This window comes from Muntiacus reevesi, chromosome X, assembly GCF_963930625.1.
Source record: "Muntiacus reevesi chromosome X, mMunRee1.1, whole genome shotgun sequence".
Lineage (NCBI taxonomy): Eukaryota > Metazoa > Chordata > Mammalia > Artiodactyla > Cervidae > Muntiacus > Muntiacus reevesi.
The window spans coordinates 117,321,899-117,334,536 of NC_089271.1; the positions used below are offsets into that span (position 1 = coordinate 117,321,899).

General features: G+C 41.4%; 1 protein-coding gene across 1 annotated transcript in view; it reads left to right on the forward strand.

Moving 5' to 3' along the window:
- PLAC1 (placenta enriched 1) overlaps positions 1–12,249 on the forward strand; it is a 78,242-nt gene extending 65,993 nt beyond the window's left edge. Inside the window, exon 3 of the mRNA XM_065916863.1 lies at positions 11,640–12,249. Within this exon, the coding sequence (XP_065772935.1) occupies positions 11,698–12,249 (552 nt within the window). The 5' untranslated portion in view covers positions 11,640–11,697. The remainder of the gene's footprint in view (positions 1–11,639) is intronic.
- Positions 12,250–12,638: the final 389 nt, after the last annotated feature.

Genomic DNA, 12,638 nt, shown 5'->3' on the forward strand with positions numbered 1-12,638 from the left:
AAAGTGAGTACTAAAATGTTTCTGGAAGCTCAACTTTTATGAGGGCACTGGGGCTGCCCAGCAAGTTATTTAGAACATGGAGCCAATGTGAAGTCCCTTTCAGCAGTCTCTTCCCTTCCCCCTCCCATCCAAGCCCTGCACATAGCTTCACAAACATCCAGGCCTGGTAAACATACCCCAGCATTCCTTTTAAAGACATGATGAAATCAGAAAGAGACACAATCTCTGTCCTCAGGGTGGAAGCAGGACCATGTGATTCCCCACTTCTGTAACAAATGCAAGAGTTTGAGAAAGTGCGGTACCTTTTATCCAGTCATAGGGATCTTGAGGCTTGAGCTTGCAGGCCATTCTTCAGAGTTGCAGTTGCCATATTTGGTGGCTTTGTACAGAAGTTATGCCCATTTCCCTTGTCAAAAATAGATGGGGAAGGCCTGAATATACAGCATGTCCTAAGGTGCATTATACTCTGGGTCACCATGCAGCTCATGGAATAAATGTGTTCCATTGAAATCAGGAATGACAGCTTGGTCTTAAGAAGTCAAAACTACAAGGAGTGATCAGTGACCTCAAATTATCTTCTCTGAGCACTTCTGAATTTCTGTCTCTCATTTATTGCTTTTTTTTCTCAATTCCCTCTGTTTGAAAAGCTATTAATTTCCTCACCTTCCCATCTGTCATCACCCCATAAATAATCTATGCCTCTTTTTGTAATGTCCTCTTTGTCAGACACCTGCCCTGTATTATTTTCCTAGCACTGGCAAATACTAGAGAGAAAACTCTGGAAGCTCCATGCTTATGGCAGATGCTTCCAATCCTGTTTTTGCCACTTACTAGCTTTGTTTCTTTAGTGAGTTCCCTAATGTATCTGAGCCTCAACTTCTTCTTCTGTAAAATGGGGCCATTACTAAGAGTACCTCCCACACGGGGTTGCTGTGAGGATTCAGTGAGATACGGCAAGTAAAGCCTCTTAACATGGTGTCTCAGTAAATGTTTGTTTCCTTCCTTCCTTCTTCAGAGGAATTTCAGTTTCTCCACCAGATGAACAGCCTTGGGTGGACCCAGTTTCCTTGTTCCCATAACTTAGGAATACAAAGAAAACTTTTTAAAGTGACAGTGGAAACACAAATGACACGTTCAACCTCTGTCTAACATGTCTGCCATCTTCAGCCTGTGAATACTCTGTTCTTCCTCTTGTCATTTTCAAACCTGGGGCTATCCTGGAAAGTTCGGTCTCTGTCCCTCACTGCCATTTGCCCTCTTAGAGCTTCTCTCAGCTTTTCACAGCTGTGGGAAGTTGCTCCCAGAGGCCCTCTGTTCCTTTTGTTTGCTCTGCTCCCTTGGCTGAGTTTGAGGGTCAATTCTTCTCCCTCTCCTAAACAACCCAGCCGCCAGCACTGACGCAGAGTTCGCCACGTATCTTGAAGCAGTGGTCCATAGGTCAAGTCACTGCAGGACTTTCCCTTCCTTGCCACAATGATTTGCTCACTATAGTATCTTCCAATTTTGTATCTGGCGTAAAGGCGAAGAGAAACCAGGCAGGCTCCTGGGAAGGCGCAAGGCCTAGAGTCTCCACCCTTCTGGGCCCCTATTTCCACAGTTTTAACATGTGATGTTTGCTTTTGAGGACCTTACAGGATTGCTGCAAGGATCAACGGAGATAACGAGAGAACACACTCTACGGGAGGGGTGTCTCTATACACAGGAAAGATAGCCAAACTAAAGAAAAAAGCAGAGATTTATTGCCATATGTGACTCATATATATTGAAACAAACTTCCAAAAATCCTAGGATTCTGTAATTGCTTAGAACATTGCAAAGAAGCACAAAAAGAGTCGGGGGGGGGGTTGTTGTTCCCCCCACTCCTTTCTAGGTTGAATAGAGAATATTTAGACTTTTGAGCACTTGCCCTGTAGCTATGACGCTAGTTCCAAGGAGCAGAGCCCTAACCGTTCCATTCAGTGCAGGAAGTTTGTAAAGAGAACCCCAGTGTGAGACTTTCAGAAGTTGTGCTGCTTGAAAAGGTCAAGTCAGCCCCCCATCATTTAGAGCTAGACAGTAAGCCCCATTCTGATGGCTACATTGTGACTCACCCTCCCTTCTCCCCTGGCACCTTATCCTTGTCACTGCCACCAATATCAGCAAGGGCCAGTCACAACAAAAACCTGGCTGGAGACTCAGGTCCCTGTGAGGCTGTATTGTGTAGTCCTGTATATATCAGGAAGATGTATGTAAATAACTGCATACTCTGTGTGTGTGTGTGTGTGTGTGTGTGTGTGTGTGTATATTCTCTCCTGCTTGTATTCATAATATATGCACTAATTATGACCACATTATAGTACATGATTATGAACACATTATGAATTATGATCATATATTACGAACACACACATGGGAACACACATGTGGCATTTGGTGATAGAGCCTTCAAGACACTGTAATCTAACCTCCCACATAGGACAGGAATTCCCTCTCCAGCCATCCTGACAAGTGACCACCCAGACTCTACCAGAAGGCCTGCAGAGAACCAAGGAAGTTAGTTCTACAACAGACTTCTCTGTGCATTTTTGGACAACTTTTAAAGTTAGAAAAAGCCTTCCTGATGTTACACTAAAATCTCTCTCCCTCCCTCCTTCCACTCTCTTGCAGCATCCAGTACCACCAGCAGCTTTAGACAGTACCTTTAGACAGGCTCCTTTCTTTACAACTTCCTGTCTCCAATCCTGGTTAGTTATCATCTTCCTAATCCCAAGGGGGAATTCAACGTTGTAACAAGACAAAGAGTCAGAACGTTCATCCTTTCAAACTCTTATCTCAGGAAGGAGGCATGTGTGTCTGTTCAATTTGTTGGAAAAATATATTTATTAGTTTCCTAAGGCTGCTGTACAAAGTAGCCCAAACTGGGAGGCTTAAAACAACAAAAATATATTCTCTCACAGTTCTGGAAGCTAGAAGTCCAAGATCAAAATGTCATCAGGGCCATGCTCTCTCTCTGATGGCTCTAGGAGAGGATCCTTCATTGCCTCTTCTAGTTTCTGATGTTTGATGAAAATCCTGGGCCTTCTTTGGCTTGTAAATGCATCCAGTCATGTGGCTGTCTTCTCCCTGTGACTTCACATCATCTTCCCTCTGTGTCCAAATTTCCCCTTTTAGTAAGAGCATCAGTCATATTGGATTAGAGCCCACCCTAATGATCTCATTTTAATTTCATTATCTCTATAAAGACCCTATTTCCAAATAAGGTTACATTCTGGGGTACTGGGGGTGAGGACTTCAACAAATGAATATGAGGGGATATAATTCCACATGTATATGTGTATATATATACACACATATACATTTATAGGTAAATAATGTAAGTTCAACAGCTTGGCCCTTGAGAAATCTTTCAGAAAAGAGGCCTTTGTTCTTAGTTAAGGGGAAGATAGATTTTCAGGAGTAGAGACCCTCCTCTTTTTGTTGTTAATATATATTTTAATAGTATTATATACCACATATGTATATATTATCAGATATAATAATGTAACAGGTTAGCCTAACATTATTTATATGTTATATATTTACTTTTAAATATATATACATTATAATAGACAGATGATGAACATAGGTTCAACATATCATGTATCTATTTTAATGAAAGACTAATTGCATAGAGAAAGTACCAAGCCAACACTCTGCCTTAAGTTTTTCAACATTTCTGGGATAAGGACCTATCATACCAAAAGTCAAATTTTTGTTATATAAAAGTTACAGATGGCAGAGGTGGAGAGTGATATCTACCAGTGAAATACAATAGCACATGTGGAGATGGGGTCAACTTCAAAGCATTCTAGGGGAGCACTCAGGCTGGGGGCACTGAAACAAAACCTGGTGTTGGCCTGGATCTCTCTCAGTCTAGAGTTGGTGGAGTGGATTGAGCGTGTCTGGCCCAGAGTGAGCCAAGGGTCAGCTTGCACTGGGGGAGACTTAATCCATCTTGCCTCTGATTTTTCAGAAACCTCTGGTGCTTTTTGATTTCCACCTCTGTGCTCAGAACTGACGGTGGACATGTAGATGAGCTATAAGGAGGAACAGACATCCAGGCCATGTTTTGGTTCCTCCTTGTAGCTAAGGGAATCCATCCATGGGCGACTTAGGAGATCTGTGTCCACTGGCTTCAGTCAACCCAGTGGTTCCAGGAAGCCCCTTCTAGGCACCCAGCACTCTTCAGTACCTTGTGGAACTGAGACTTTCGGTTCTGATGATACTGTGTCTCTCAGTTGCCTGACTTGGTCTGGATGGTCTTAAGAATTTCTTCTCTCCTCTCATGTAAAGCCAGACCAGATAAAGTTGCACCTATCTTCTGTGTAGAGGTTGACTTCATTCACTTATCTGATACCATCAGAGTGGGGGTAGCCTGTGAATCTCCCATTACATCTAGGCATGCTGATACTTGTTGCTTGGTTGCTTAATAGCAGGAAGGAGGACAGTGACCTGGGTTGGGGAGTTAGTGCATGGAGTGCTGGCTCCGTTTGGAGTGGCTAGCTAGGAGCTAATCGAGAGGGCAGTGGGTACAGTTGGCCTGGACCGACATACAGCCCTTGGCATCAGTAAGCTCAGTAGATAGGCAGGTGGGTAAGTGGGCAGGACTCTTGATGTGGGCCCCACACTTTCTACCAAGAAAATTTTCACTGTTGCCCCAGGACTTCAAGGAGGAGTTTGGGGAATGAGTGGAGGAGAGATTTAGCCAGTAACAAGGTTCAGGCCTTTAGGGGTTGGATAAGGAGGCACAGGGGAAGATGGTAATTTCTGGTGGTTCCTTCATTCTTTTATCCAATAACTATGTACTGAGTATTTACCATGTACCAGACACTATAGTAGATCAAGACTCAGCTCCCTAAGGAATTTACAGCCCAAGGATTAAGGGGTGGGAAAAAATAGTAAGGATCATGGCAACAGCAGGAAATAGATTTGGGTTTTCCTTTCTTCTTAATGTATGTGTCTGTGTATTCGTCCATTTGTCCATCTGTGTGTGCCTGTATATGTGTGTGAGAGAAAGAGAGAGGGAGAGAAGGATTTGTTTTTCCTACAATGTCCTGGCCTCAGGGCAATGCCTCTTTACCTATTCCAATATGCAGGCAAGCCTCCCAAGCTATAGGCTCCCTAACAATGGGCAACAGCCTTCCTACCAAAGAAACCATTTCTAAACCCTTTCTCCCTCTCGGGAGCCAAGGGATGGTGAATGGCCTCAGTCAGGGTGTACACACGTGGACCAAGTGGCCACATTCTGGGTGGGGGCACGCACAAGGTAGCTTTGGGTTTGGGAGAGCCACATATTAGTCAAGTCAGGTAAAATTCAGCCAAACAGTCTGTAGTCAACTGTGGTTTGATTTGGACTTAAGCCATCCTTCAGCTGAGGCCGTAGACGTGCACCTCACTTTAAGAAAACCTGTACCCAAAAATCCCAATTTTGAAAGGGAGAGAGGAATGTGCCTGACCATTTTTGAAAGCCATCTAGAGCCCTTGTTTATTGACACAGGTGTATCAAAGAGGTGGTGAAGCCCTTGAAGGAGCGTCTGATTCAGTCCCCGGCCTTCTGATGGTAACTCCCGGAAGTCATCTTGGGCGAAGGAGCCTTTCTCTGGTTTGGGCAGCCTTCCAGAGATGACTAATGGGTTAAAAAGGCGGCTATGCTGCTGCGGACTTGCAACCTCTGCCCAAACACAAACTTACCTTGTCTTTTGAAATGAGAAGGGACTCTGGGGCTTTGTGGCAAAGGGTGTCATTTTCTGAAAAATCAAACTCAAAGAAATTATTAAATTAACACATAAACTGGATTAGGGGCACACATTTGGGATTTTCCTTACATTTTATGGAAATTGTGAAATACATCCCTTCGTTCAACTTTAAAAACTGAACTAAATCAGCATCTCTTCACGAAAGGGAGCGAGTTCCCATAACCTGATATTTGCCATTTCCACCAAAATGCAGCTTTCTATATTTATTGGAAATGCTTATGTTCAGTCAGGGTATGGTTTACCCTTGTTTCATAGGTTTATTATGACTTGATTTCACATCAGACTCCTCACCTTTTAGTAACCAAATTTATGACCCAGCGAAAACTTCTCTCTCTTACAAGGAGCTTGGATTCTTACTTATTTCGCAACCTTTATTTGTGCATGAGATGAACCATGACATTTAAACTATGCTTGATAGCTTAACAGATTATAAGAACAAAACCAGATGGCCCAAACAAAAATAATGCTTTGATTGCCTTCAAATTCAATGTCAAAAATTAAAAACAGCTTTCAAAAAGCCTTGCCCTTTTTTTTTTCCAGAAACAACTTTGGATCATATATATTTATATAGACTTTTCTGCTCCCCCCAAAACTAAAAGTATAGAAACTAAAAATTTAACAATGATTATTTTGAGATCAAAGAATGCTTTCTTTTTTTTCTATATCTCCCAATTTTTCTACAGTTTTTTCCCTCCACTGTTTCCACCTTTAGAATCAGAGAAAAAAACACTTTTAATGATTAGTTTAATTTGAATGAAATCTTTCCTAGGGTTGAGTCAAGGTGTTTTCCTCGGTTGAGAGAATGGACATTGTTAAGCATTAGCAGTTCATAATTCTTCTTCCTCACCAAACAATGAATAATGTGTGGTTACTTTAACAGCTTGCTTCGTGAGGCTAGAAAACGAAACTGGGCCCAGATTTCTTTAGAATGAATGTTAATTCTACCAAAGCAATAATTTAATTTTCTAACTCACCTTAATGTACCTTCAGCATCATTAATATAATCACAATGCTCACTTTCTTTGCGAGCAGCAAACCAAGTAATTTTTTAAAACTAGGCCTCAATTTTAAAAGGCTCCCAAGCTTTGAGATAGTTGGCTGGGCAAAGTCAACATGTGACTATTTGAATTTCTAAACTAAAGGGTCCACAGAGTGTTAGGATTCTTCTGTTTTTATTTTTTAGAAGGATTTTTATTCCAACTCAGATTCATTTTTCTTCAAATCAGCTGCAAGAGCGTGAACAAACTTTGCTGCAAATCAATGCCCTGACAGTTATATTTCCCTGAGATAATTGCATACTGCCTTGGAGTTTCCTTTTCCCCTCTGTTTCCTTTTGTTTTGACAACAAGATTCTGGGAAAACAATATACAAGTGATAACTCTGCTGTCATGAGTATACTGAATTTTAAAAATAAATAACTGTCGACCCCAAAAGCTTCCAGGAGCCTATGGAGTGAATTCTTTTTCCAAACTGTTCTCAAACCAGATGTGGAAATGTTTAGCTAATTCCCCTCCCCATTCCCCATGCAAAGAGTTCATATGTGTCTTTAACGACATCAGAGGCGATGGGGAGGCAAAAGTCCTGTCTGCTTTCAAGGAGATTTGTGTTATACATCTCCATTCGCTCACCAACATCACAAGACTAAGTTGGACTTCAGCTTTTGTCTCTCTTAAAAAGTATCTTTTTTTCCCTGAGATTAAAAATGCTCTGTGTTTAGACCAGTATTCAATCTCTTTCTTGTAAGACATTAAGAAATAGAGTTCATATTCCCAGAATGAAACGCTTCATTTTTTTTTTTTTAATGTAAAAGATGTATTAAGATTTAGGCTTATTAGGGAATTTTTTTAAAAGGGGAAAGGAGGAAAACTCTTTTGAAAGGACTGATGGAAACTGTGTATGCATAAACCACATTTAGAAAAACAGAAAGCTACTGTACTCTATAGCTGCAAGGAAAGCAAACATTTTGCATCCACGTGTCATTAGCAGCTCTGGATTTGCTGGCCTCTCTATAGTTCAGTTCAGGACTGTAGGTACCAATAGCTGAGCCCTGTTTGGTTATACAAATGCATTGAAACTCATAGATTCTGGGATGTCACAGGGATAATTTGCAGTTTTTCTAACAGTCCAACCTCCTCTAAGAAGCCAGGGTGAGCGTTCCCCTCTCTGCAGTTATTTCTTCCCCAAATCTCAACTCCCTCAGCTCCTGCGATGCTGTGCACAGACCCAACTATGGCTAAAAATAGCTCTCATTTGGCATCCCGCACAGCCCTCTCTTCTCTCACCCCCTTCCCATCGTTAGCCCTTCAACCCTCTTTTTCCTCTGCTCCCCCTCACCCTGTAATCAAAGCCCACCCTCTCCCTCCCCAGTCAAGTCCAAGATCCCATTCTACCAGCACATCTCAGCTGGATGTTAGAAAGGGCTGCTGACTTGATGAATTCACACTGTGTTGTGAATGAGTTATAACCATCCTTTAACTCACACCCACACTCCCACACACACACCCTCTAACTCCCTGGGAATTGCAGGCATTAGGGAAGGGAGGCTGCCCACTTCTGATGACCTGTGCTCAGCAAAACAGAGCAACTCCCCAAGAGCGGCATTAAGCTAAGCCTTAGCAAGTTCATTAGCAAGTGTCTTCTGCTCTCTCGTGATGTCCCAACTCCTCTCTCTCACCTTAGGGATGCAGCCATTTTTTTTCCTTTGGTCACACACAGCTTATGGGATCTTAGTTCCCCAACTAGGGATCGGTCCAGCACCCGCTGCATTGGAGGCACAGAGTCTTAACCTCTGGACCACCAGGGAAGTCCCTAGAGATGCAGTCTTAAACATAGGTCCCACTAACTTCATTTTTCAGTTTTATCTGAGCCCAAGCTATGTTGTCACACACATTTATTGCTCCAATCTTGTGGCAATCTTGTGATTACAAGAAAATCAGAGGAAACAAATTCTGTCCTATGCTAAATAAACTCCCAAACTCAGTGATGTTTACTAAACCCCTTCCTTCAAGACTGATTCAGTGAACGTAATTCAAAAAGTTAATATTGGGGGTGAGAGTGAGGTAGTCTAAAATGATTGGTTTGGGGGCAACTGTAATGTTTCTCAGACAATCTGGGCTTTTTAGAAGGAGGGCTTTAGAAGGGCTTTAGAAGGAGGAGAAGGGAAGATAGAAAAGATGTTCAAGGGAAGGAGAAGAAGTGGATGGTTAACTCCCTGGATGAGAACACAGCCTTAAACTTGGTCTCAGTTTTGGGGTTTGAGCAACAAAACTAGAGTGGAAGGATTGTTTCCCTGACCTATTCCAGGAAGTGCTTAAAAGGGAGGTTTTTGCTCAGGGCAAATAGGTCCAGACTGTGAGACGACGTGAAGGAAGGAGGAAAGAGGGGGAGAGAGAAAGAGAGAAGGACACTCCTAAAGCGAGCTCAGGACAAGGTGATCTTCCTGAGACCCAGACAATAGTGCAGCAGTGATGGAGTGATGACCTCAGCTTCCAGAAGCAACCTCAGCAAATACACATCATTCTGGAGCAAGTAGCTTGTTTATTTAGCTGTTGAGTCATTATCCAGGAGCAGCTGGCATCAGAATTGACTTGGTTTTGTTGTTGCTGTGGTCATCATCACTTTATTTTGTTTGGTTGGTTTGTTGGAGGGGTAAGAAGGTTGAGTGTTCGGTTTGTTGCTGCTGTTGTTTTTAGTTGGTTTTTTCTTTTTTTCTTTCTTTTTTTGCTTTGTGAAAAACAAACCAAAAAATAGTCTTAAGAGAGACATTTCAGAACAAAGAGGAAAGGAAGGAGCCAGGGAAATCTCTCAGGCTTCTCTTTACACCTCAATATCCTCAAGAGAATAAGGAGTCAGTAACAAGGGAGGGAAAGACAGCGGCACCAACCAGATCAAGTGCTGACATGAAAACAAAATTTTTCATCCAGGCCACAGCAGCTGGCTAGTGGGCTCCTCTGCCATTAAAGAAAACAGCAAATTCATCAGTATCAAAGGAAGATAAAGAGCTGCATTTTTGCAACTGAGAAAGAGGGGAAGAAAGAACTGTCTTAGGATGCTTTTTATTTAGCACAGTGCTGGGCACATAGTAGACACTCAAGAGATCAAATGAGTTCATTTACTCAAGGATTACTTAACTCATCAAGGAACAAAAGTAAAACCCTGCATAGACATTTCCTTTGAAATTTTAGGCACTTTTCTATTTAATTTATTCTATTTTCACTTTTAAAATGAAAGCTGAGTTGAACAATATGTGATGATATTCCTGTTCCTTCCTTCTTTCTTCATGTGTACCCCTTCTAAAGCAGGGCTTTAGACACTTGTTCTTAGCATGACTCCTTTTTATTACTCTGCCTGTCACTCTTTAGGAGGTAAAAGCAATAGGACTGGGAAATGGCTAGAAAGCTTCCTATTGAAAAAGAAAATAAATTTAAAAGACCAGTGAAAATAAAAGAATGTCAAGCAAAGCATATGACTCCATGAGGTGCAAGCCATGGCCACAAAGAACACCTTAAGAGATGCCTTGACAATCAATGTGTAAAGTGAAAACCCATGACTTGCTTTCTTCAAAATGGGACTTTTGTGTAGTTTTCATGTGTAATATGGATGGGGAAATGTCAAAATAAAACCATTATGTTTTTATTTCTGCAATTTCACTATTTTACAAGGTGCCCTGAGGAATATATTAGGGAATCTGTTGGTTTTAATGGCCTATGATGCTACTACTGGCACTTTTAAAGCATTCATTTGATCACTTTAAGTGAGCCACTTGTTTGTTGGAAATAAACCACAATTTCTTGCTGGGTTTTCATTTCATTAAATTTGTTGCTAACCAAAAGACGGCAATAGAGAAGAGTTCATTAGTATGGTATAGGGGAGGACATTGGGGCCTTCAGGAGGAAAGTGCTGTCAGCTTGAATTAAACTGTTATTTTCTGTCACCTTATTTAATGTTTGGCATGAAAACAGTTTTGTTTTCTTTTTTGTTGGGGTTGCACACAAAGGAATGCTACTCCTAATCAGTGTAGACTTTCATTGTATATGTGAGGGAGTTGTGTTTTATACCAAAACAACATGGTAAAGTCATTTAAAGAAATTATTATAGTTATCTAGAAACCCATGAGTTCCAACAATGAAATAAAAATTCAGTTCCCTCTCACAACGATATTTTCCTTTGTTTCTTATTTTTTTTAAGTTTTATTGAGGTATAATAGACAAATAAAATTGGAAGAGATTTAAAGTGTACAACATGTTGATCTGACATACATTTACATTGTGAAAGAATTTCCCCTATTGAGTTAATTAAACACATCCCTCACCTCACATGTTTAGCTTTTTTTCTTTTCAGTGAGAACATTTAAGTTCTACTCTCTTCAATTTTTTTTCCAATGCTTTAAGAATGGCCTCTTTTTTTTTTTTTTGGCTGCACTGCATGGCATACAGAATCTTAGTTCCTGGACCAGGAATCGAACCCATGTCCCCTGCAGTGGATGCAAGGAATCTTAACCACTGGACCACCAAGGAAGTCCCTGGCCTTTTGTTTATTTTATTTATTTTTTTTCACAAAGCCATGATTTATTATATTATTTAAACAATTTTTCTTGGGTGTATGTGAAAAAGGTTTAAATAATTTTATATTAGGGCATTTTTAGAGAGGCAGATACTACACTCTGCTTTTGAACTTAAATGCTGAGAGAGAACAGTCTAAATGCCTAGGATGGGCAGTGGAATACACTTTAGAAATACATCATCCATGATTTCAGCCCACTGATGGTCAAGCCTTTATAACTGTACAAAGAGAAGCTAAATGGTCATGTTTGAACTTACCATAAGAAATAAAATGATTTACCTTTTGTGTTTTTGTGTGCTCTAGAACTCCTCACGGGATAGCTTCCTGTTTCCTGAGAGTCGTTACCTGATAAGCTACCAGAATGAAAGTTTTCGAGCTGATAAGAGGGCTGATCATCCTCACCTCTGTGTTTTCAGCCTGTTCCGGACAAAATCCAATGACTGTACTGTGCTCCACAGACTGGTTCATGGTCACGGTACACCCCTTCATGTTGAACAACGACGTATATGTGCACTTCCATGAGCTACACTTGGGCCTGGGTTGCCCTGCCAACCATGTTCAGCCATATGCCTACCAATTCACCTACCGTGTGACAGAATGTGGTATCAGGGCCAAGGCTATCTCCCAGGACACGGTTCTCTACAGCACCGAGATATACTACACTTCCAAGCGTACCTCATCTAAGTATGTGATTCCAGTGTCATGCACTGCCCCAATATGTTCCCCATGGCTCACAATGGCCTGTTCCAGGAACTTGGCCCCCAATGGAGGGATCACGACCCGAAATGGTGAGACATGCTATGAAGTGTTCACCTTGTCACAGTCCAGCCAAAGGCCCAACTGCTATTGTCTGCGTTGTGTCTACAATGAAAGAGGGCAGAGCCGAGGCCCACGTCACCAAGCAGACAAATAGAAGCTCTTATGACCCTCCCATGTGTGCTTTTGAGAAAGAACAACTCATGGTGATTTCATGAATGAGCTTTTTAAGTTTTTTGTGTATTCTTAGGGAAAAAATAAAATCCTGCTGGCATAGAAATATCAGTTGGGCATTTTTATTTCATAAACACATACAAAGCTTTTACTATGCACCAGACACTCATCTAAGTGCTTTACAAATATGAGTGCCTGGTCCTTTCTCTAAGATGACTTCTCTCTCCTTTAAGGGCCCCCAATGAATCCCTCCATCTGTCTACGAATGTCCCTGAAACTCTACACCACCCAACTTAGCACTTAGCCACATACCTTCTTAGTTTGATCTATCACTTTTCTGTATCACTTTTTGTCCATGAAAGGCAGAATTCA